The sequence below is a fragment of the Danio rerio genome, chromosome 16 (assembly GCF_049306965.1).
Source record: "Danio rerio strain Tuebingen ecotype United States chromosome 16, GRCz12tu, whole genome shotgun sequence".
In the NCBI taxonomy this organism is placed as follows: Eukaryota; Metazoa; Chordata; class Actinopteri; order Cypriniformes; family Danionidae; genus Danio; species Danio rerio.
Genome location: NC_133191.1, coordinates 8,422,379 through 8,449,352, shown reverse-complemented (window position 1 = coordinate 8,449,352; position 26,974 = coordinate 8,422,379). Strand labels below are relative to the sequence as shown.

Sequence of the window (26,974 nt, the reverse complement as noted above, 5' to 3'; positions counted from 1 at the left end):
CCAAATAAACAACTAGCCAAATGACTAATAAAGTCATAATTTTTAAACTGTAAGACCCTCTTTTCTATGTAGAAGAGTATCTTGCAATGCTAGATTACCATATTGATCCTGATACACCATTTTTGTTTGAAAATGTAATCCACACCTTATTGTGAGCCCAAACTTAACATAAAGCCAACCACATGAACAACCGACCAACCAACCAATCAAATTAACAACCAACCAAACAAATAAACAAACAAAAACCAACAAACCAAATAAACATCCAACCAAATAAACAACCAGCCAATCAAATTAACAACCAACCAACTAACCAAACAAACAATCAATCAACCAAGTAAACAACCAACCAATTATCCAACCAAATAAACAACCAAACAACCAACTTACCAACCAGCCAAATAAAAAACCAACCAACTAATCGAATAAATGAACAACCAACCAAATAATTTTTAAACGTATCCCTTAATGCTGATGGTTATTGATCCAGTAACGTGTCCTGTTTGGTGAAATCCCACCAACCATCAAAATACCAAACTTTATCAATGTAAAAAGAGTTTGTTGCAGTTCAGCTGTTTACTGTTATTGTATTAAAAATATCATCCATTATTGCAGAAAAATGTTCATCTAGGTTTAGTCTTTATACTGTTTATAGTAAAAGTAACAATACCAGTTCTTCCACAGGAAGTTCAGAATACAGACATTTGAGCTACTGTCTGTCTGTCAGGCGGCTGCATTCAAGCTATCAGTTCCTGCTTCATGAAGACTGCCTGTAGCTTTATGGTATGCCTTACGGCGGTGCGTGTGAACACAGTCAAATACAAATTCTTATCTTGTGAGGTATCCATGTGAACTGTCAAAACGGATCACTGCATTAGGCCTGACAGTGCATTAAGCTAACAGACGTGTCCCCTTGTCTGTTATGTCATTAATTAATAAAGAAACTATGTTGGTATAAGAAAAGGATAACCACTCAGTGCTTTTAATTTATTTTTCTTTGTTGACTGTTTACTTAAAAAAATGACTTTGAAAACCTTGGAGAATTGTTCGTCTGCATTAGGCTAGTCAGCAATGAAGGACTCTTTACAAATGGATTTGAAGAGTAAATGGTGCATACTTTTTTTTTTGGAGCACCACGCTGCTCCTCTATGGGACGTCTGAAGCTGGCGACTGGAGAGAACTGGTGCAGTTATTTCACCAGTGAAAGTTGCCAAGTGACTAATCCCCAATCACTAATTAAAGCACCAGCGAGGCACATATGCTGCCTGCACGCTTATGTGAGTCCCGTCACTTCTGCTGCAGAGGCTTCACAACAAGGGGGAGGCTGTGGGCTGTCTCTTCTACCTCCTCTTCTCCTCCCATTTCGCAGTCTTCAGTTTTAGTGCTGGCGCTATACATTGGAGAGAGAGTGAACTGAATTTGAGAGATGGATTAAAGGAAATGAAGGAACTATTCTTAGATTGCCTTCTTTTCGTTTTTTAAGACAGGTGTACAATGGCGAAGTCCACCCAGAGGGCTATTAATACAGTTCATTGGTCGCTATGGTAACACCTGCTGCCGCTGTTGAACCAGGTGTGTCTGGTTTTCCGGAAACCATGTGCCCTCGTTCAGATCCCTCATCTGACTTGACATCGGCACACAAGAACAAGACTCCAGGTGTAGGGGTACTGATGTGTCCCACTCTATTAGGAAATGTTGTTTTGCTGCCAGGCTCAGTGAGACAAAAATAGGCCAGTTTGTGTGTGCTCATCCAATGTTTTCCCTGGCCCAATCTCCATAAATGCAAGTATAATATCAGAACTTCCAGGATTTTGTGACGATTGCTAAATTAAACGAGAAAGTAGGGGTCAAAATTAATTGTTTCTTCGGTGCATCGCGATGCAGACGCGGACAATAAGGTATCGGTTCAGTAATAATCATAACCGGTTATTATGTACTGTCGTCATTTATCTCCTATGCCGCGAGGGAGGTGAGCGCGAGTATTTACAACACTCAGCCAACTCAGGGCCGGTCCGTGGCATAGGTACCATAGGCAAATTCTAAGGGTGCTGTATATCCAGGGGAGCGCCAGAAAGGAGCGCGGTTCAGTTAGTTTTGTTTTCGATTTTCCTGACACACATTCAGTTATAGACGGCAATAACTCAAAAACCTCTTACCCTAAAAAGATCTAAAGTGTGTTTCCTACAAAAAGACAAAGCTGGTTATGTTTCATAGCTGTCTTTCTTTTTTTTCGCTCGGCATTACGAGCACTGCTCCGTTTAAGCCCTCGCAATATGTGTTTAGCCGGGAGAGCTCGCGCTGAGAGGAGCTCTTAGTAAGGGACCGTCGGAAAAGTGCTTCGTTTTTTTCGTTTTTCTGCTCAGCTCAGCGCGAGCTCTCACTGTTGCGAGGGCTTAAGTGTGTGTGTGTGTTTGTTTCTTTGGTGCTGTCTATGTTTGTGTATGTGTTTGAATGAGAGACAGTGTGGTACTGTATGTCTGTGTGTTTATACAGACAACTTGTTAAAGCCTCCCCCCTAAAATATAACACTGTATATGGAAAGCATCGTCGATGCACCGAGATATCGAATTGAACCGAATCGAAGGCATGATAATCGTAACCGAACCGTGAGACCAGTATAGGTTCACACCTCTACGCGAAAGCAAGCTATTTTGTGGATTTTTTTTTTTCAATTTCCACAGATTTCTCCCATATTTTGGCCAGGTAGGACACTGTTCATCAAATTCGCACCGCACCAAGGATGGAGCGCCATCTTTATAGTTTTACATTTAAGAAACATTATAGTGGGGGGCTTCCGGTAGATGGTGGAGTAAAGGCTGATTATACTTCTGCATCAGGCACATGTGTATGGTCGGGCACAGCCTTCAGTCGCTGATGCTAACGCGCACCTCTCAAAAAACTCGACTACATGTCCTAACAATGCGTAGCACAAGCTATGGATTGGTCAGCTTGGTAGCGGTGACCAGCATGGGCGGTGCTGAGTGCTTCGAGTCCCGATGGAGCAATTAAGTGTCAAGTCCCGTGAAGGAGCTCCAGATGGAAACTTTTGTGTTTACTACGGTTGGGCCGATACACAATGCCATCGTACATCGCCGATGGCCAATAGAAAACACAATGCTGAGCCGCCACTAAATTGACAAAATGTAAAATAGTTACGTTTCCTTGTGAGATCAGGCTGGTTTAACAAGTATCTATGCCCATGGAAGAGCTCCAGATGGATAGTTTTGTTTGTTTTATAATCAAAGTGGTTGTACGTCCGCCGGTTCCCGCCTCTTTCTTGCTTGAATGAGTGGGTTTGGGCTACTTCTACTGTAAGTTAACATTTCTTGCTATTCCAGTGTAAACTTTAAACACCCGCGAAGAAACAACTCAAGAGAAACACTGAAACCCCACTGCCAGATAGCATTTCAGAAGTGTTATTGCAGAGCAACGCAAATAGAAGGCAGAAGTGTGCTGAACTTTATATTTCCAGTACCTGTTTGAATCTATGCCACGAAGGACTAAGGCAGTTCTGAAGGCCACATTGGGTCCAACCATACTAGTAAGGTGTACCTAATAAAGTGGCCGGTGAGTGTATGTACATCAATATGTAAATCGCACCCCTCACTCTATGTCACACATGTTATCATCACTGTGTGCTGATTAAAAACAACTCATCTATCACATTCAACATGACAGAATGAACGTTACTCCTAAAAGCTCCCACAGCGGAGGTACTGTGCCGGATCTACTTTTAAATCAGTTTATTTTTTGCACACCATAAAGCCTGACAACCTTCTTGTTGTAATCAGATTCATTGTTGAGAATATTAGGTCACTGCAGTTTTCCATGTGAGCTGAATTATAGACAGCTCTAGTTTACAACAAAACCCCAGAGGTCTAGCATGCTGATTTCCACTCGCATTATGCATGTAAGCAGCAGTCAGGAGAGCAGCATGCGGAGAAAAAAAAAAAAAAAAAAACTGGGAGACATCAAGGATGTGGATGAGCGAAGCAGGCTTACACTTTCACACAGATGAAAGATTGAAACTCTTCATACATTCTGAAAGACGTCCTAGAGCATTCGATAGCTGTAGTGACATCATTTTGAATTTATGGAGATTTTTAAGTGGATTGACGGGAACTTTTTTTGTATTTTTACCACAGCCATAAATAAATATCTATCGCTCACAAAGAACATATGAAGAGTTCAGATGCAAAAGCCGCTAGACGCTACTTCCGAACAAAATGAGATAATGGCACTGAGTCAATGCTTTAGACACGTACTACACCATCAACAAATAGATTTGCTTCAAATCATCTTAATCCCAGCATCAGCGCATTCAGAAATAACAGTTTGTTTGCAAAAGCCGCTAAACGGCACTTGCCTTTTACAGCAAAAGCCACTATATCCCGAGAAACAAACCGAAGTGTGAATCGAATCATACGTTTTAAAATACGAGAGCTCCTTGGTTCTCTATAAACAGCAATGGTCCCGACTCATTCCAGTGATTCCATTCCAGATGCCATTCAAGTCTAGAAAGACACCTAAAAAGTGATCAAAACGGCTTTTGTTTTCAGTGGTTCAATTGGAATATTACACAAATAATTGTTTCATATGAAACAAAAATAACTTTATTCTTCAGTTTGTTCTTCTTAGTGTCAGTATAGGGCACGTTCTCATTACGTTAGGTTGTTTTATATGCTCACAAAAGTGTTTTTTAGCTTAATAGTATTCAGATTCTCCTAAAATATCTTAATTTGGGTTATGGAGAAGAATGAAAGTCTCAGGGCTTTGGAACAATGTGAGGGTGAGTAATTAATAACACAATTAAAACTTTTAGGGAACCTAATCCTTAAAGCTCAATTCCCACCACAAAGACGAATAGTAATGGTGTGTTTACACCAGACGTGGATGAAGCGTCAAGCGCTAGTGATTATCATGTTAAGTCAGAGCAAAGGGTCATGAACGACGCGATTCACGTGACTGAATTCCCACAAATTGAGCGTTTTGCGATAATTGCTCTAGTTGGAAAATCTGAACTTTAGTGGACATTTGTGCCTCGTTAACCATATTCAGAAGCTTGTGCTTGTGGGGACGTGATTATGATGTAATTGTTGGTCTCCCTAAGGGGGGAAATCCTCCTGCCAACACCAGACAACAGTTCATCAAACTGGGCTCGGCTCAAGCCTGGTTTATACTTCTGCGTCAAGTGACCGGCGTAACCCACGGCGCATGCATGTATACTGTACATTATTTCTGTTCAGTGACAAGACTTTTGTCTAAGCAAAGTCAGACTTTACTGTCCTAATTAAATAATAAAAAATCGAGGTGTGATCATATTTTATTTTGGTAAAATAATCTAAGCGTGTCGTAGTCTCGAAGTGTCGAAGTAGGTAGTGCTGTCGCCTCACCACAAGAAGGTCACAGGTTCAAGCCTCGGCTGGGTCATTTGGCATTTTTGTGTGGAGGTTGTGGCTGGAAGGGCATCCGCTGCGTAAAAATGTGCTGGATAAGTTGCCGGTTCATTCCGCTGTGGCGATCCTAGATTAATAAAGAGACTAAGCCGAAAAGTAAGTGAATGAATGAATGAAGCGTAATCTAGAGGCCTTTGCCTTTCATATAAGCCACTTCTGATACCAAATGATTAACTAGAAGTCAAGTTATTATTTGTTGTTCCTAAAAATGAGACTTTTGTCAAGTAGTATACACTAAGGATTGGCCTTTTTTTCAATGCAGATTATTTCAAAGCCTTAAAAGAAATAACAAGTCTAACTGGCAATGCAAACCTCGTCAAATATAAGTAGAATTTTTATAATACAATGGTGGCGATATTTAGGTCAGTGCTTAGTAGCTGTTAAAGTTTAAAACAAAAATTCACAAATAAAATCTTTTTTGAAGGCATAGTTCATTAAATGTTATATTTAATGACTTTTCTTGCTCTCAAGTTAACCACTTAAACTCTGCTGCTATTTGGGGACTTCCACCTGGATTTTGCCTACCCAAATTTAAAAGCTTCCCAAATCCACATGCAGAGGTGTAAATGCAAAAATTTGGTGTCATTTTAAAGAAAACCCTTTGAATTTTCATAAAACACTATTGAAAGTGTTTGAAATAGTTGTAAATGTTGTCTGTGTTATAATAAACACCTAAAAAAAGAGGCGCTTTTTGTATTTTTTTTATAAACTCAAGTTTGAAAGTGTACTTTTTAGGTTCTGTGTGTTCTAGCGTGCTGTAATTCATTTTGGTGGTTCCTGCACATGTCTGTAATCATAGGAAAAAAGAAAAAAGGTCTCTACCGTAATCTATGCAAAAGTTATTGCATTCCAACTGATGAGAGGTGCTGTACAAGCCACAGGGACCGATCCTTGTTTACATTTTTCACTATTCTTTTGTTTGATCAAACATAATTCACTGTGTTTGGACCACATCAGACATATAAAAGGATTACTTATGCACATCACCTCAAAAACAGAGGAGAATGGCCCTGAAGGGCACAGCATAGGGTAAGAAATGACAGCTGTCTGTGCTATCTGGGGCTGCTTATTGATCATGAATGTATTGTTTACATTTCTGCGCCATGGAAAACCCACAATTCATTCAACAACTGTTTGGCATATGAATATAATTCAGTAAAAAGAATGCTAGAACTGTATGAGCACCGGCAAGAGCTTTCATTTGAGCTATAACTTGTACATGTGTCATATAAAAAAATGTGAAAATGAACCAATGTAAAATACCTAGCTCGGGTATCCAAAATACTGTGTATTTAAGTGTAAATAACTTTTATACAGTAGAATAAAACCAAAGTGATGCATATGTGCATAAAATATAGATTCTACACTTTCAAACGACACCACTTGTGGGGGTCTGGTGCAACGCTAGCCCTTTAAATCTGAAAGCGAAAGTCGATGACGTCACGGACCCGGTACTGTCATACAACATTTATGATTGTCTTTACTTTTTTAATGACTTTCTTTGTCTATTCTTTCTACACAAAAGAAGATATTTTGTATGAAGCTAGAACTTGTAACCATTGATTTTCATAGTAGGGAAAACAAATATTATTTGCAGTCAATGGTAACAGATTCCCACCTTTCATCAAAATATCTTGTTTGGTGTTCAACAGAAGAAAGAAACTCAAATGATTTTGGCACAAGTGAAGAGTGAGTAAATAACATTAACCATTTGAGATTACTGTGTATGTGTGCACACCACACTCGCGAATTGATCTTGGATTACATTATGTTGTAAATATTTGATGTTCATTGCAGCCGTTTTCTAGCTCCAAGGTTGTGTAATAGTCTTAGATGCATCCAAGCTTGACTATTGTCCAGCCCCGAGGTTAAAATAAGCCTAGTTTTGCATAATGACCTGGAGAGCCCTGCTGTCAAATGCAATGTGACAAGAAACCGCGGATAGAGTTGCATCTGCGGGCCTGACGCAAAGTCAAGCACTCCAGTCACAGCATCTGTTAATGACTTGCAACAGCGCTACTGCAGACTTCATGTGCAGAGCCATTGTTTCTTTATAAGGGAATTGCATTTGAAGTTCATCCACAGCTGACAGACAGAGAGCCACAGATGTATTCTTACTCTAAAGCGGCTCTTTGTTTGGCCATAACCCCATTAGTCTTTGTCTGGACAGAGTGTGTTTGAGGCATTGTCCTGTCGCATTCACATTTGAAGTGCTCAGACGGTGAAATTAGTTGTTTGATTTATTTTGTTCAGATTGATCCTTTTGATGTCGTAAAAATGAGACGTTAAAAGTCTTTTTTGTTGTTGCGATGTCAGTTTTTCGATGAGAGTTTTGTTGTCTTTGTTTGTGATCAACATTTGCCACATTTTCTCTCTCAGACGAATAGGCAAAGGCATGGTTTATCGATAACTTGGTGATTACTGTGATAATAATCCTGTGTTGAGTGGCAGAATTAAGCCATCAGCTAAATAAAGGCCTTTTCACATCATGTAAAGATTGAATTGCTCTGGATTTGATGAGTTGAGCATCAGACTCATCCATTGAAACATTAATGCTTTTTCTCTGTGCTACAGATACAGCAGTTTTCTGCTGGACAGTTTTTTTATTTAATTTTTTTTGAAGGGACACTTAGGCCCAATCTCAATTCTGTTTTTGTACCCCTTCTCCTTGGCCCTTGAAACAGAGTTCTAAGGGGAAGGGCTTCAAAATTTACCCCTAAGAAATGGGCCAGTTCAGTTGTGGTTGACTAGGGTTGTAGCTAAGCGCTGCAGAACCCCAGGCAGAAACTAGTTTGGTGACCCTTGGTTTCATTCATTTTCTTTTCAGTTTAGTCCCTTTATTGATCTGCGGTCGCCACAGCAGAATGACCACCAACTTATCCAGCACATGTTTTACACAGTGGATGCCCTTCCAGCTGCAACCCATCACTGGGAAATATCCATACACACTCATTTACACTCATACACTACGGACAATTTAGCCAATTCACCTCTACCACATGTCTTTGGACTGTGGGGTAAAACCCACGCGAACGCAGCGAGAACAGGCAAACTCCACATAGAAACGCCAACGGACACAGCCGAGGCTCAAACCAGCGACCTTCTTGCTGTAAGGCGACAGCACTGCGTCACCCAGGGTGAATACAGTAAAAGCAAATTTTAGCTGTAATAAAAAAATCTGCAATCTGTAATATAAGATCATTTCAAAGCGTTGAAAGAAATAACAAGTCTAACTGGCAATGCAAACCTCGTCAAATATAAGTAGAATTTTTTATAATACAATGGTGGCGATATTTAGGTCAGTGCTTAGTAGCTGTTAAAGTTTAAAACAAAAATTCACAAATAAAATCTTTTTTGAAGGCATAGTAGGGTAGGGCTGTGCAATTAATCGAAAATCCGATTTTGATTTTGGCTTTTAACGATTATGAAAAATCGTTAATCGAGATAAACGATTATTTCATCATGTATCGCCCCCTTTCCAGTTGTACACGTGTGAAAACTCTTTGCCTCTGCAAAGCTCAGTTCCACGTGAAAATGACTAAAAGCATGTGCTGTAATGTAACTTTTGCAGCACGGGATGCGCATCATTCATGTTTTTAAAAGCGCAAAAGTGCACGTGCTGTTGTGTGTGTGTGCGCGCCGTGCTTAGCCTCGGACAGGTAGCGTATGTGTGTGTTTGCGCGCGCGCCGTGCTTAGCCTCAGACAGCAGAGCACACACACATCTAACGCGATATTAATGTGAGCGCTTTAATGGTCAAATACATGCACATTTGTGTCAGAGCGCGGTGTTTAGTGATTATTCATATTAACCCTCATTTGTGTAATAAACTAACAAATTAAGAATCAAAAGACACGAGAAAGAGAAACCATATCAGTGCCGCAGTAAAAGCAAATTTTAGCTGTAATAAAAAAATCTGCAATCTGTAATATAATTTTGAAGTGCCCCTATCAATTAGTTCTTTGCAAAGTTGCACACACACGTCAGATGATTAAGCCTCATGCTGTGTTTGCCCTGGTGTGAATTGTAGAGGTTGCCTTACTGCAGGGTCTCTGGCTATACTATGTCTTCATGCTGGGCTAGATTTGTTTCTATCCATCTGCCTTCCAGTGGTCAGAGCAGAACCCTCGGCCTATGGGTGTACAGGTCATTACGCCCACCAATGAATAGTCCCAGAAGGGAGACAAATAGTCCAGAGCCACTAGCGTGGTGCTAATTCACGTCTGCTCAATCTTGTTCACTGTGTTTAAATAGGGTTGGAGTTCAACTCTGCAGAACACCGGCCCCCTAGGAACAAGTTGGGTGACCCTTGGTTTATAACAACAGATAAATAGCCTAGCCTAATTTTTAAATAGCCTGAGGGTGAATAGAGAAAATACAAAGTTTCAGTTGTGATCAAAAAAATCTGTAATATAACTTTAATGTACCCTTATCTATTAGTCATTTACTACAATCTTAAGGATCAGAGATGACAAAGGTTGCACAAGCATGATTTAGCGTCATGCTGTGTGTTTGCCCTGGTTTGAATTGTAGAGGTTGCCTTACTGCAGGATCTCCAGCTATACTACAGTATGTCTTCTTGCTGGGCTAGATTTGTTTCCGATCCATCAGCCTGTCAGTGGTCAGAGCAGATCCCACGGCCCGTGGGTGTACAGGTCATGACAGCAGAATAGTCCTAGCAGGGAGACTAGTTGTCCAGAACCACTGGCATGGTGCATATCTATGTCTGCTCGCACTTGTTTAGTTGTGGTTGACTAGGGTTGGAGCTAAACTCTGCAGAACCCCAGCCCCCAGGTACGAGTTTGGTTACTCTTGGTTTATAAAGACAAACAATTAGCCTAGCCTAATTCTTGGATGGCCTGAGGGTGAATAAAGTAAAAGCAAATTATTAGTTGTGATCAAAAAAATCTGTAATTTAATTTTCAAGTACCCCTATTAATTAGTCATTTACTACAATCTTAAGGATCAGAGATGACAAAGGTCGCACAAGCATGATTTAGCATCATGCTGTGTGTTTCCCTGGTGTTTTAGAGCAGGGATTCCCAAACTTTTTTATTCCAGGACCCACCTATGCAAGTAATTATATCTCAAGACCCACCATAATATTTTATTATGGAAAAATGGGTAAAAAAAAATGTATCCATTCAAAGCAGTCAAAAATATATAGTGTGCGGCTTTTTGGATTTTGCGATTTGATATGCACAAAATAAGGCTCGATGAGCTTTTTGTGGGATGCTGGCTGTAACTGTGATCATTTTTTTTGTTGAAAAAGATACTCTTCTTTTTTTCAAGCCCCGTCCCATCGCAGTAAATTCCACTGCAAGTGAATAGTCATAAGAAACTAAATAGCTTTTTGATCGACTACTACAAGCTGGGAAAACACCAGATAAATATGCCAATGCAATGAACGTGAATAGATCTAATATTAACGCATTTGCTTGAGAAAGGAATGATGGGGGTAGTTACATTACTATTACTATTTTCCATAACATCTATGCCCTTCCATAACATTAGCTGATGTCAAAACTAACAGATAGCACTATAGCTGTTTATTGATTAGCGATCTGTCAACGTTGGGATGTAAAAAATACGGGACAACAAATAGCTTCAAATGATAGAATACATAGCAAACATTAGAAAATCTTGACAATAAAATAAAAGGTTTAACCTATTAAAATCAATGGCCTAACCAGAAATTAAATAAAGCTATAAAATCTATTTCACTTTTGATTGTATTTGCATATTGATTAAAGTTACTATAGTTATTTAGTGAAGAGCAGCTAGTAAATCTCTCATTGTGATTTGTTTGATAACGAAGGTGTTAATGTAAGAATGCACAGATCTATAATGAAGCATTCGATTAATAACTGTTTGTGCTCATTTAAGAGAAAGTTAGTACTGTTTAAAATAAAACATGCAGGACGGAGCAAAAAAAAACCCGAAAAAACTAAGGACGTTTCTAACGGTCCCTTACTGAGAGCTCCGCTCTGCGCGAGCTCTACCGGCTAAACGCAGATTGCGAGAGCTCAAACGAAGCAGTGCTCGTAATGTTGAGCGAAAAAAATACAAAACAAAAAAAAAGACAGCTGTGAAACATAACCAGCTTTGTCTTCTTGTAGGAAACAAACTTTAGATATTTTTAGGGTTAGAGGTTTTTAAGTTATTGCCGTCAATCCTACTGGTTTTGATTCACCGCAATGTAAATATAGCTGCAGCTATGTGACGTTGCGCGACCCACCTTTTTTCACCGTGCAACCCACTAGTGGGTCGCGACCCACAGTTTGAAAAACCCCTGTTTTAGAGGTTGACTTACTGCAGGATTTCTGCCTGTACTATGTCTTCTTGCTGGGCTAGATTTGTTTCCGATCCATCAGCCTATCAGTGGTCAGAGCAGATCTCGCAGCCCATAGGTGCACAGGTCATTACAGCTGAATAGTCCCAGCAGGGAAACAAATAGTCTAGAGCCACTGGCACAGTGCATATCCACGTCTGCTTGCTCTTGTTCAGTTGTGTTTAATTAGGGTTGGAGCTAAACTCTGCAATAAAACAATCCCCAAGGAACACGTTTGGTGACCCTAGGTTATTAACGACAAATAATTAGCCTAATTCTTGGATGGCATGAGGGTGAATAAAGTAAGAGCAAATTTTTAAGAGTCATCAAAAAAGTCTGCAATCTGTAATATAACTTTTAAGTGCCCCTGTAAATTAGTTCTATAATACAAACCTAAAGATCAGAGATGACAAAGGTCGCACAAGCATGTCAGATGATTTAGCATCATGCTGTGTGTTTGCCCTGGTGTGGAGTGTAGAGGTTGCCTTACTGCAGGATCTCTGGCTATACTGTGTCTTCTTGCTGGGCTAGATTTGTTTCCGATCCATCAGCCTGTCAGTGGTCAGAGCAGAACCCTTGGCCCGTGGGTGTACAGGTCATTACAGCCGAATAGTCCCAGCAGGGAGAAAAGCGGTCCAGAGCCACTGGCACGGTGCATATCCACGTCTGCTCGATGCCTCAGGTGTACAGCTGCACACTCCACAGCAGATTGAAGCTCTCCGAGGGGCCATTATCAGATAAAACATCTCCCATTACCTCCAAGAAATGCACCCCTGCCATCTGTGCGAGCTCGAACAAGAAATCATGCCTCTTCCATTTTCTCAAGCGTGTTGTCAATTTCATAAAATGGCACTGTTAAAGAGGTTTGCTTCTTGTCACTGGAAACCATAGTTGTGGTTCCATCCCCAGAGACTGAAAGGCTAATGGAAGTTTTGCTTAAACTTTTTTTCTCTCTCCTGTCAGTTACAGCTGTACTTACAAGTTCTGATTTAAGATTAAGTAGTGCATGCCACTGCGAACTGCTCATGCAGTGGCTTATTTTAATGCTGTCTGGTTATCGAACGTTATGTAGCACTTGGTAATTACTTCCCATGTGTTTTGACAATCAGGGCTCACGGGGCAGATTTTGGCTGCGACAAGCTAATTTTTCTCAGTCTGTGGGCCACCCACACTGCTCGATTGATTTAATGTCTGCTAATGGGCTCAGCCACTTCTCCTAAACTTTACTCTGCTGCTCACCACCGTAGTGCAAAATCGGTAAGCAACTCGTACTTTGCTGCATTATTACAGAAAAGCTGTAATCGGTGAAAGTCATAACACATTTCTATGCAGGGGTGCCGCATCATGGATGTTGCGGACGAAAATTAATTCAAGAGTTCCCACTTAGATACTGCTTGACTATTTAAGCTAGTTTGGCGTGCTGTCCCAGGAGAGAACCCTGAGCTCGGTGATAGATGAGCCCAAGGCTCCCGCCTGGTCAATAAGCATTAAGAGGGATATGAGATCACGGGGGTATTCCAGAAAGCTGGTTTAACTTACCATCTGCTAAACCCTAAACTCTCGGTTGATTTACCCAAAACCTGCTTACCGCGAGTATGTTGGTTCCAAAACAGGTGATAAGAGTTAGTTAAATCAACCTCCTGAAGATAACCGCCTGTTAATGCGCGTGCACGGCCCACACCTGAAGGCATTTTCAGTAGATTGCCGAATTCACGAGTCACCATAGAAAATCCCGGTGAGAAAAAAAGAGCAGCGCACTTTACAGAGGTAGAGCTGGAGGTTTTAAACACAGAGATCTGCTTCAACGAAGGAAAGAAATATAGAATAAGAAATAGATAAGAAAAGAAAAAAATAAATAATAAGAAAGTTTGTTAGTTCATTAAATTACACATGCCACCCTCCATTTTATTCATTGTAATGAACAATTAAACTTCTCTTTAACATCCTTTTGAGTATGTTGTGTAACCATTCATGCATTTATTTTTATTGCCATTAATTTCTTAAGGCCACAATATGTGTATTGACTAATAAGGCTTATAGAAATTGTAATCTTTTTTGGAGCTAGACTCTGCAAACTCTGGAACATAGCAACTTACTCTCTGAAGATAACCTGCTCCGGAGCAGGTTATCTTCAGAGAGTAAGTTGCTATGGCTTCTTTACATACCCAGAAATTACCTCCGATTTTGGAACCAAAGCTGAGGTTATCTACCTACTTACTCTCAAACCGGGTATGTCACATAACCTGCTTTCTGGAACAGCCCCCAGGTAGTTCTCGATAGCTCCCCAAATAAATCAGTATTGGCGCTAATTTGTAGTATGTGCTTGTGACTTTAACTTTTGCATAGTTTTTGAGTGTGGGAGGAAACCGGAGTACCCGGGGAAAACCCATGCGAACACGGGGAGAACATGCAAACTCCGCACAGAGAGTATCGGTTGGCTCAGCTAGTGTTTGAACCAATGACCTCCTTGCTGTGGGGCAACAGTGCTAGCCACCAAGCCACCGTGTCGCCCGAACTGAGGAGGAGGGAGAAGGGAAGGATGGGGGGTTTTCCAAAAACAAAGATGAGGAATGAAGTTTAGGCTGTATATTTATATTGAATTTAGAGTGATCCGATTGGCTAGTTAGTGATTAGTGATAGGGATCAGCTGTAGTCAATTCTATCACGTGCTCCTCTCGAAATTAGTTTGGGAAACTTCACGAGGGGGTTTGGGGGAATTAGTATCTTTGTTGGCTCTTACTTAGAATCATCCTAACTTTTCCCCCTAGCGGCGCTCTTGCCTCTATGCCTAAGGTGTTTTGTGATTAATAAAATGTTCCAAGATGTCTAGGGATATCCATGTTTCTGGGCTTTCTCCAGTCATGCCAACTTAATACACCTCAGAGCTTGATCACTGACAAAATTAAAACACAGCAATGTATGAGTTGCTTACTGACTTTGCAGTCTGGTGTAGTTAACCAGAGAAATGTTTCCAGTGATTTTATACACTGCATTGCTTTCAAAATGCTTAGCCTAGCAGGTTCTTTTATAAATTCGAGCAGTGCAATTCAATGTTCCTTTCACTCAAATATCATTGAAAGTTTAGTGTATTTAAGAACAACAAGGTGAACACAAAATTTGATTGATTTGAGATTGTCTTAAAGGTTCAATATGTTGGATTTTACCTTGTCACCCGCTCTAGTTTACACGTGCCACTTTTTTTTTTTTTACCTCGCATATTCTTTTTCTTGAGTTGAGTTATTGAGCAAATTGATTGCACATTCTACATCATTCCCTCTGGCCACTCTTTAGTGAAATTGAAGCAAAACTCCTTCCATACACTTGATTTTAAAAGTGCAGTATGTAAGATTGACACTCAGTGGTTGAACTAGGTATTGCACTCCTAATTCAAAACACTTCTTCACCCGGCCCCTCCTTCGAAGATTCCAAGAATGCTTAGGTTGCCAGATTGCAGCACCAATAGGAACTGGCATGCCTGATTAGTGAGCCTACACTACACGCAATGAACAGAAGTTTTTGTCTAAACTATCACCTGAAATTTCTATTTTAGAAATGGGTTTCTGAACAGCAGCATAACGGTCACCTCAGGTACTGATTATGGGATATCTTTTGGATTTATGTGAATCTTGTTGCATTAAGACATTGTTACAGGGTATGCTGCTCAGCTAATGTTTACATTACTAATAATTATTTTAATTGCTAATTAAAAGCCACATCATTGTGTTTTTTATTACTCTGAATATGCTTCTTATTCCAGAGGCTTCTACTGTCCTGTCCTACCCTAGGGCGCATACTGTCCATCCGCTACACTTTTGCATTCCCTTTAGTCAACATGTTATCAATTAACGGTAACATAATACAATTTTCGAATTGATTAAATCGATTCAGAAAAATTCAAGTCTGCATCGTCACGATGTGTACAATTTTTTAAAACGGTGCACGTTAGCGTCTGCCACCGTGAGGGTTCTGCGACTGCGCGAAGACTGCACTGGACTGATGCGTGAGCTCAATTCAGTACAGTACTGTAATGTGTAATGTGTAATTTCAGTAATATATTTCTAACATTTACCTTGTGTTTAGAAACAGTTCTCAGAATTACTCAAAAACATATATAAAGAAAAAAATAAAGGAATATTATCGACAAATATTTAAATGTATTATTTTTTTTGCCTAATACAAAAGAAATGCTAATGGACCTTTTTCACAGGACTGTTATTACGTGTTTAACTGTCATCAAAATCGTAATATTCTTTAAAGTTTTTAAAAACGTATGAACATTTATATGTATTTACTTATGTATAATATTATCTTTGCATCAAATTACCAAAAACGAATTACTGCTGGCTGCTGTTATCAGTCTCTAATATTTTTTTTTTTCTGAAAGTCTTAATAAAACGATCGTGGAGTTTTTCTTTTATTATTTCAGCATATGGAATTGTATAATTTGCTGTACTCTCCCATTAACTGTGGTCTAAGTTCACCCAACAATGACGACTTCCAGAGAAATCTGGAAATGTAATGTGTATTTATACAGGGCATTTATCATGTATGGCCATACACCTAAAGCACTTCACAATCATGAGGGGGGTAGGGTGTGCAGCATCTACTTGGATGATGTGACGGCAGCCATAGGACAACAGCGCCAGTGCGCTCACCACACACCAGCTATTAGTGGAGTGGAGAGACAGTGATAGAATCAATTCGGTGGATGGGGATTATTGGGAGGCCATGATGGTTAAGGGCCGATGGAGGGAATTTGGCCAGGACACTGGGCTAAAACCCCTGCTCTTTACGAGAAGTGCCATGGGATTTTAATGACCACAGAGAGTCAGACCCTAGGTTTAACATCTCACCTGAAATATGCTATAGTGTCTCCTTCACTATACTGGGGCATTAGGACCCACAAAGACCACAGGTTAAGCACCCCCTGCTGGCCTTACTAGCTCTGCTTCCAATAGCAGCCTAGTTTTCCCCTGTGGTCTCTCATCCAGGTACTGACCTGGCTAAGCTTTGCTTAGCTTCATCGAGTAACCTCTCTTGGTGATTTGGCTATGAAAAGGGTCTACTATAAGTTTAATTTGAGATGAACTAATCCTTTAAAATTACGTTCATAAATGGTACATTGTGCAAACAAATTAGAATATGAGCACTATTTTCAAACTGAATCAGGTTTTGTATGTGTGCATCTTCAATAATGAATTTATTTGTCAAACGTTTGTCTTCTAAATCAGTTCAGATTCCAACCTACTGTATGACTAAACTGTCCATATTTTTCTGTCAGAAGGCTCTGTTTGAAAAACAATCAAGAACTTGTGTTTGCAACCACATTTAGATGTTAGCTTTCAGGCGAATCAAAACAACCAAAAACGTTACGTTTGTTTGAAGTTATATCCGCGACAAAACCACTTGCCTGAAAGTTTCCCAGCACCATAGGGGGTAAAATAAGCAGACACAACTGATTAATCGAGAAGCCTAAATCTGAGACACAAACAATGTGCCAGATGTTGCTCTTTTGCCAAATTCGTGCTTCTCTGTGAAGCTCTGTAGACTTTGACACGCACACACGCTTACCTTGAAGCAGTTTAAGATGTCAACCACAAAAATCTGCTTTATGTATTACATTTGAGCTCGTTTTATTCTGATTTTTCTGAGCCCCTGTTAAGACACAGTGATGTTTCTTGAGCATTTTATTGAATTAAAAAGTGTTGTGAAAATGATGGAGTGTTTAACCCACTTTCCTGCAGATATCTGGAGTCTCGGGGTCATCCTCTTCATGCTGGTGTGCGGTCAACCCCCCTTCCAGGAGGCCAATGACAGCGAGACCCTCACTATGATTATGGACTGCAAATACACTGTACCTGCCCACGTCTCAAATGCTTGCAAAGAGTAAGTCGCTGCTTTAACCTCAGCCCTAGTCGTTCATCTCTGGCATTTCCTGCAGCTTGAATGTTGACTTTTTGTCTTAAGGCTATTGAGACACAATGGCTTTATGGAGCCTTTCACCGTTCAATCATTATCTAGAAAGCCAGACACAGTACTGTTGACATGGATGTTAATAAGCCGCCTCAGACAGAATCAGGTTGACCTTCCTGGAATCTAAATATCTGTCATACTTGACTTTGCTTTTTGTCACTTGTTTTAAAAGGTAACTTTGGCTGTTTTTTTTTTTTTTCTGGCAGGCTATTAATGTGTCGTTAAAACAATTATAGTTAACTATTTATTTATGTTTCCGTATGTTAAAGACATACACAGTGGAAGTCAAACAAATTTGACTACATTTGTGGCATAGTTTGTGGCATTAACGTCAAGAATATTTAACTCTTACATTTTTTTTTCTTTCTCCAAAAACAAACCAGACAAGAGTTTTAATGTGTCAATCAAAAAGTGGCTACTATCATGTCACTTCATGGGATCACTGTACATTATAAATGCAGGGCTCAAAATTGTAACCGTTTTAGTCACATATGCTCACAAAATTTTATGCATGCAACCACAAAATATATTTGGTGGCATTTGTGCGAGTGCACAAATTGTTGCTATGCAACCTGTTTTCACCTCAAAATATTCACTGCATCAAGTTTGTTATAGTTAACGAAAATGAACGATAAAACAAAAACTAGAATTAAAAAAACATTTTCGCTAACTGAAATAAAATAAAAACAAGAGCTTTTTTAAAAACTAGAACTAATATAGGTATCAAATTGGCTACATTTAAAGGGCTTTATATTAACCCCTTTTACAAGATGTCTTTGGTGTCTCTGGAATGTGTCTGTAAAGTTTAAGCCTAAAAATGCATCAGATTATTTATTTTCATTGTCTTTACTTTACAAACATGCAGTGTTTTAAAAATGTTTTAAACCTGTTCAACTCATATTTGAGGTGCAGCTAATCACAGAGAGTTGGAAAAGATTTTTTAGTCCCAGTTTCTTTGCAAATCCTGTTCGTATACATACGTGTTAATACGGAGACATGTTAATATGTGCTGGCCAATCAATTCATTGTACAGGAAAAACAGCACTGTCATGTTACAGCTGTTTTCCTAAATGCGTCTTTGCAACTATGGCTCAAGGTTATAATAGTTTTGGATTTTTCATTAGTTTTAGTTTAGATTTTATTTCATTTTGACCTTTAGTTTTCAATTTTAGTTAGTTTCAATTATTTTTTAGTGGTAGATTTACTAGTTTTATTAATTTTTTAGAGGGGGATTTACTAGTTTTAATATTATTATTATTATTTTTTAATTGCTTAGTTTTAGTTTAGTTTTTATTAGTTTCAGTGTTAAGTTTGTTATTGTTTTTAGCTTGCTGTTTTCTTTTTTTTTCTTTTTTCTTTTTCTTTTTTTTTTTTTTTTTTTGGATGTTCGTTAGGGGCAAGAATCAAAATCATCAGAATAAATATGGTATAATAAAAACTCAACTAAGGATAGGCTACATTTTGTTTTGACACAAGAACACAACCATCTACCCATCCTTAAATTCAAATACAACAGCCCACAAGACAGCAGCCTTAAGTACAATAAGTGTGCAAGGCTGCTTATGAGGTTAGATACACAGTAGTGATGGGAAGTTTGGATCTTTAACGTGAACTGAACTTTTTTTGACAATCTTCCCTAGTTTGGACAACAAAACAAACTGTATTGTGTATATTATAGAACTAACTGAAACTAAATCATAGCAAAAACATCCTTCGTTTTCGTCTTTGTAGATGTATTTAATATATACTGAAAGCCTTTTAGAAGTAAATCTATTTACTTTGCTCTTGCAGTTTTACAGCAGGTGTTTGACCCGTGTGGCACCTCAGCGTCTGTAATCCTGATCCCCTTAGTCAGATCAAGCCGATTCTCCTCTAGTCATCCTCGCTGTTACTCCCGTGACCAAAACAACGGCTGGACATGACAGTGTCATGGTGAAACATGACCCGAGCAGACACTTAAAAATATTAAAGGGCACTTAATTTACCCCTTTTTTATGATTTAATATTAATATTATGGTTCTTTTGAGTGTGCCAGTTTAGGTTCACTTCAACACACAGTTCATATGTTTTTATTATAATGTGTTAAAAAGTGTCATGTTGGGGGCGTTTACACAGTTTGCTTTTTTAGGGGCGTGATGCTTCACAGATTCGGCTTCCCGCCCACCGTAACAAGGGGGAGGAGCCAAGAGCTTCTACGCTCTGTTTGCAACAGACAGAGAGAGAAAAGCTAAGCTAGGCTAGGATGAGCATTCAGCCGTACATGTTCGACCCGGACACAGACCAAGCAGAGAGTACAAAATCATTTGTGTCTCTGCATAGTCTCTGTGTACAAGTGCCGAGCTTGTACACCGAGACTAATAACCACACACACTGAATTATCTTTGAATGAAGCACCGAATACGCCACAACACGGGACACCAGACACTCAGTGACGCGGCAGAAACATGAAGCATCACGAATCGTCGCGCCACACATTCCAGAACTCCAAACACAAGCCTCCACCAGGGCAAACACAACGGCGCTGCGGCCGCTGACCCGAAGCTCCGCCGCGTGCACCCCGACAGAAACCCATGCCCAGAATTCTGAAATGCACGGCGCCACGCAAAAGGTACAAGCAATAATTCCGATTTCAGCGATAATGTGGAGAATATTAATCTTGTGTTGAGCCCAATGAGCTTTGCATCTAAAAATAGCAAGGGTATTCCTTTAGTGATATTGCTGACTCACATGCTGAAAATAGCAGACGTGCAACATGAAACTGAGGATATGATTGTGACGAGAGGCTGTCAATCAATATTGGTGGGCGGGGGGACCGCTCTCCTAAAGTTGTGGTCGGTCTGAAAACCTCTCCAATTGGTCTACCGCTTTTATGTTGTTAAATTGACAAAAAAAAAAATGTCTGTGTGTGTTTATATCACCCCAATATGACGGTCTATAGGGGTGTAACGATACACTCAGCTCACGATACGGTGTGTATCACGATATAATGTTCACGATTCTATATGTATCATGGTATTTGGAATAAAAATTGAAAATTAAACTGAAATGCAAATTTTACCAAGTAAACTATTTTTTATGTATTTCTTTTGTTTAAACTTGTTAAACTGAAGCTTCTTTAAGAAAATAAATTAAACAGGCCTGTCTAAGGGAAAATAAAACAATTTAAAAACTTCTTAAAAATATTATTGAAATGACAGAGACAAAATTAAGGAACAATTTACGTAAAGGTGCAAAAAAAAAAAGCTTTCTATTGAATTGAATTTAACAGTCAGAGCTTAAGGCTTTGCTTGGTCACTTGCGTTTTTTATGTGTGCAAAAAAAAAAAATCCACATTTCCAGGTATTTAATTCATATTTAATTAAATTCATTTAGAGATATCTCTAATTACAATTGTGACTAGTCAAAACTCATTTAGAGATATCTGCAAATATTTTTCAATGGAAGTCAATGGAGGAATATGACTAGTCATAGTATATTTGCCGATATCTCCAATCTGATTTCGTACTAGTACAATTGTAATTGCAGATATCTCTAATTGTCATTCTGACTAGTCGAATTATAATTATGACTAGTCAAAATAGAATTAGAGATATCTCTAAATATATTTATGGATAGTCAGAACAAAGGTTTAAATGCTAAAACGGCTTGCCATACGCGCACGTCTATCATATTCCGCCCTCTGTAGTAACAGCTCACGGTCAGCTCACGTCATGTGTGATTTTGCGGCCGCCAATACATCATTATATGAAGACAGAATGATATTTTAGGGTGAATTGTACCTTATAAATACAGTATGTGAATCTTTCAACACCATTAGGAGGTATCCATGTCGCTGTGCAAAGTATGTAAATCACTGTGAAGACTTTAAAACTTAGGATGTTTGACCCAGTATGCTTGTCAAAAAGCGGACGAGTCTAAAGCAATGACTGTACAACTGACATGTTACCAGACGTCTGATTTTGAGAGGATGGGCCATCCTCTATTTCAGCTCCACTCATCTTGGTCTGCTAACATTACTGCTGCTGCAATCTGAACTCGCGTGCGACAGCAGGTGGAACGTAGCTCACGTGCAAACAGCTCAACTAATAAGAGAAAACGGACGTCATATCGTAATCAAATCGTCATAACGCCACGATGCATATTGTGACATTTTTGCATCGCAATAAATCGTACAACGATAAATCGTTACACCCCTAACGGTCTATACACTATACTTACACACCAAACAGCTTTTGTCCAAACAGCTTAAAAAGTAGATTTTTCACCATAGGTGCCCTGTAATAACACATTTGTGCTCTATCATGGATTTTATGAATCATTCTTTTTAAGTGGATCTTCTAAGAAACTGTGAATAAAAGATCTCTTTCAACTCTTGGTGATTAGCTGCATCTCAAGGATGAGTTGAACAGGTTTAAAGACAGTAAAAATAAATAATCTGATGCATATTTTGAGCTAAAACCTCACAAAAACATTCCGGAGACCCCCAAAGACTTATCTTGCATTTTGTAAAAGGGGTCAAATAGGAGCCATTTAAATGTGGCCAATTTGACATCTGGTAGGAATTAATAATGCAGATCAATTGATAATCGTGACTCTTTTTTTTTTTAACGTGACGTGCATTTCATCACACTGAAGTTCAATGTAACGGGAGATCTGATGTGTCCTTAAGGTGCCAAAGTGCTTAGTTTACCAGGAGTCAGAGTTTGTGTTAAATGCGATAAAGCCTGCTGTGGCCAGACTGACCAAATGGTGTCAAACAACACGGTTATGTAACCGATAAGCTTCAGGCGTCTTTACAAAAGCCAGTACTAACCCTCTCTCATTCGTTCACCGTTTTTTTTTCTCCCTCTCCTGCTACTCCAAACTGTGTCATTTAGTTCACGCTGCTAGCTGTCTCTCGCGGTTTGTCCTCGGGAACTTGCATGTCAGGCCAGTGTGTGTTTCTTTGTCCAGGCTTTGTGAGCACACATGTTTAGCGTTAACATCTTTCAGAACTACTGCCAGCAGCTAAAATTAGACTCTGCTTAAATCCCTGCTCAAATAGGAAGTCTGTTCACAAAAGAAACGGCGCGGAACACGCACACACATTCATGCAATCTGCCGCAAAAAGACTTGTCATCGTTTTTACAGACATTTATTTGTAATTTGTTGTTTGTATCAATCTCTTCAACTTTTATTTTTATTAATATTTTTAGTTTTTGCGTGGGGAATTCGGGTGCAGGGTGAAATTGACTACATCTCATGATGATTAAACATGGCTAGTAGAGATGTAACGGTATCAGAATTTCACGGTACGATAATACCTCGGTATGAATGGCACGGTACGGTATTTATTGAATAATTTACAGGAAAAACAAAACTAATGAAAAGACTCGAAAAAAGTGCCAAAAGTGTTTATTTACCTTAGCATTGAACATATCAATGACATATAAATTAGCCATCTATCTGTAAGTTTCGAAACAGGAACTTCAATTTTTCAATTTTAATAACAAAAAACTATTAAACCATATAAAAAAAATAAAGTTTCAGTTTAGTATTGTTGAAAACTCATCACATTCAACATTTAATCACTCTCTCACTCAGATAGAGATGGGCTTTTTAAGGAAAATTATCATATAACTATAATCTGGTAAAAGCTGGGATCTCTGGGCATGTCCCCTGCAACAGAAAAAAAACCTTTCATTTGGGACTGAGGTTTCTGGGACAGAGAGATATGATTTAACCAAGGTTGACAGCAGTGGGTAACGTTGTGCATTGTCTTTTTACCACTTGAGAGGACAAGCCATGAGAGAGATAGAGGTCTCTTTGCGGTACAAGTCAATGTCTGCATCAATCTAACAAGTGTGCTGTGTTCTGCAGTATCCATGACTGTTTTTAGTCATATTCTCCGACTTATATTTCACCACAGTCTGGCAGTGCCTGCATAATGTTTTTTTCTTTGTCTGTCACCTTTTCTCCTTTTTCGTATCTTTTTAGAAAGAAACCGAAATGCTTCCACACATCCGATTTAAAACCCACTTTAGGTTCGATCATTTCCAGCTCTTTTTCTTCCCCGCTACTAGCAACACCCTCCATTTCCGCATTACTGGATCTGTAGCGACAACAGACCGCAAAGGATGATGGCCACGCCTAGGCTGAAGGGAATTGTAGTTCCCGCTACCTCCCGTTCGCTTCATTCGCCTGAGCAAACTTTTCTCAGAAATATAGTTTTATTGAGTCATGCGCCTACGGTAATATTGACAAAAATACCGTCATACCCATAGGCGTATGACGGTATTTACAATATTGTTACATCCCTAATGGTTAGTTTTATGTGTAGAGCTGAAGCCACATTTATCGTTTGTCTAATGTCATATTTTTGTATAATATCAGACTTTTTGACAGGATTTTGACAGGAGTTTTCACAATCATTTTTACAAGGCGTAGGTCTGCACAATATTGGAAAAACATAAAATTGCAATAATTTGTTTTGCTGCGATATACACTCGCCGGCCACTTTATTAGGTAAACCTGTCCAACTACTTGTTAACGCAAATTAACCAATCACATGGCAGCAACTCATATGCCCCTTTCACACAGTGATATTGGTAAATATCCGTAAAATTACCAAAACAACTTTACTGGTAAATTCATAAAAATGTGATCACACAGGCACGGACGTTCCGTAATTTTTCCGGAAAAGACCATTCACACATCCATTCCAAAATACCAGTAAATTCTGACATAATTAATGAGAAATTACCTTTAAACAGCAGCGCTTGTATTTGTAAACATAGTCAGGCTTTTCTTGATGGGTTCACTTTTATTTAAAGCTTTAGCATTCATGCAGCTGCTTTGTGACGCATCTGAAGGCAGAAACGCAGACCGCAGCTAAATGTTTACACACTTGACTACATTACAAATTATGAGGATGGATAAGTATTGTGAACAACTAATATGAAAACATGTTTAGAGGAACACTTTCACATGTTGAGATGTTCATGTGTGTGTGCTGGCGCTCACCAGCTCTTTCACGTGCGCACACAGCTGAAGCAGAGCTTGAAGGTAAACAAACAGCGGTTTATCAAAAGCATTTTATTGATAATTATTTACACAGTTGGCATTAAGAAAGAACTTAGAAATGTTATCTGACTAACATCTAGCAGCTAACTGTGTCTGGAAAAAAATTCAAAGCTGCTATTTTTTTATAAACAGTGTGGATGTGAATGCGTGGAGTGTTCTGATTGGCTAAAGTAGACGTCTCAGCGCGTTTTAGACGTGAACACACTCTTTCTGGCAATCTTCCTTCTGCGTTCACACAGCGCAGCATTCCGACAAATAACGGTAATGTTACAACTTCTCTTTCCGGAAAATAGCCGGAATGAATTTACCCGCAGTTCTCTGGCCGCAAATGCCTTGTTGATGTCAGCATGGCCAGTTCTAACTGATAGAAAGGCAACTTAAATAACCGAAAGGTGCAACAAATGGCCCGTTTCCACTGAGTGGTACGGTACGGTTTGGTTTGGTACGCTTTTATGGCCGTTTCCACTGTCAAAAGGCGTACCGAACCAAACAGTACTGTACCACTTTTTCGGGACCCTTTCGAAAGGGTCCCAAACTGCAGAAAGGGTCCCAAAAGGTGGAGCTACACGCGCAGCTGAACGCTATTGGTTTTCATACGTCATTCGTAGACTCAACAAGCCAGAATGTAAACAAAGGACCCGCCATGTTTAAAATACACAGCGAGAGATTACAGCGGAATTATAAATACATATGCAGCCATGGTCGATCCTGCAAACAAACCCTGTCGTCATCATGATGAACAGCCACAAAGCCATGGAGAAGAGCGGATTCACCCTGTGCCGCGTAGTTTTTAATGAGCCAGTCTGAAGCCCGAGTGGTTTCGCTTTCTTGCGCTCGCCGCGAGTCTCTATCTTAAATAACAAACTTCTTGATCTGATAATAATAACATGCACTTGATTATTGACAAGCTTTGGAAACCCGATCCTGTGAGAAGCTGACAAACGCGAGTGACACATTCAGAAAGAAAAGGACAAACGCGAGAGTGGAGCGCGAAAAAAAGGCGAACCTATGAGCACGTTATTTCTTCAGCAAACGTGAACAAACTGCCTTGTTTTAATCTTTATTATCACTTTTGGACTAATATGAACTGGGAATGATGGAATGAATCTTTAACAGAGGCTTCATGTGCTGCTGAAGATTATAGACACACATAAGAGGTTTTCACTGACTGTAGGCTATACTTTGTGTTGTTTTGAACCTAATTAATGACGAAATGTCTGCTGTGTGTAGTTCTTCTGTAGTTGGTAACATATCGGAGACTGTAAGGGTCTGTATGTGTTCATATATGTTCATTTATTTATTTAATATAATTATAGACGTTACAGTCGGCTATTTCGCACCGTCATTGATCTGCAGTTATAATCAACTCCTGTTTATAGAAAAGTTAGTAATAAACATTTATACACAAGTATTTATGTGTGTAAAGCATCTGCTTTGTGAGAAGTGCTTTTCATATGATATGTGAGCGACCTGTGCAGCTTTATTGTAGACATTTTCTCGAGCGAAAATGACGTCGACTGAAACTTTGTCATACACCACGCCCACCAAAAGGGTACCCTTGATAGTGGAAACGCAAGCCTGATAAAGGTGACCCATACCGACCCAAACCGTACCGTACTGTACCAGTCAGTGGAAACGAGCCATAAGGTATGCAGAAGAGAACACACAACACATTGAACCCTGAGGCAGATGGGGTACAGCAGCAGAAAACCACACCGGGTGTCACTCCTGTCAGCTAAAAACTGAGGCTACAATTCACACAAGCTCACCAAAATTGAACAGTAGAAGATTGGAAAAACATTGCCGACTCGATTTCTGCTGCAACATTTGGATGGTAGGGTCAGAATATGGCAACAGGATAACGCACCATGTCATAAAGCACAAATCATCTAACACTGGTTTCTTGAACATGACAATGAGTTCACTGTACTCAAATGGCCCCCACAGTCACCATATCTCAATCCAATAGAGCAACATATAGTTCAACATAAGCCTCAATCCTGCCAATCATGGATGTACTTTAGAATTTAGTTTTACCACTTAGCTCTAGTCTCTGTATGACTGTCATTTGCACGCCTTTCGTGCTTCCTTTTGATATTTACAGAAATAGTTTCCTGATTATCACAGTCTATCGTAATCTCAAGCACCAAAAC

General features: G+C 39.4%; 1 protein-coding gene across 1 annotated transcript in view; it reads left to right on the top strand.

Moving 5' to 3' along the window:
• Positions 1-26,974, top strand: part of snrka (SNF related kinase a) — an 86,218-nt gene that overhangs the window by 22,815 nt on the left and 36,429 nt on the right. Inside the window, 1 exon segment of the mRNA NM_001193327.2 lies at positions 17,531-17,672. Coding sequence (NP_001180256.1) covers positions 17,531-17,672 — 142 coding nt within the window.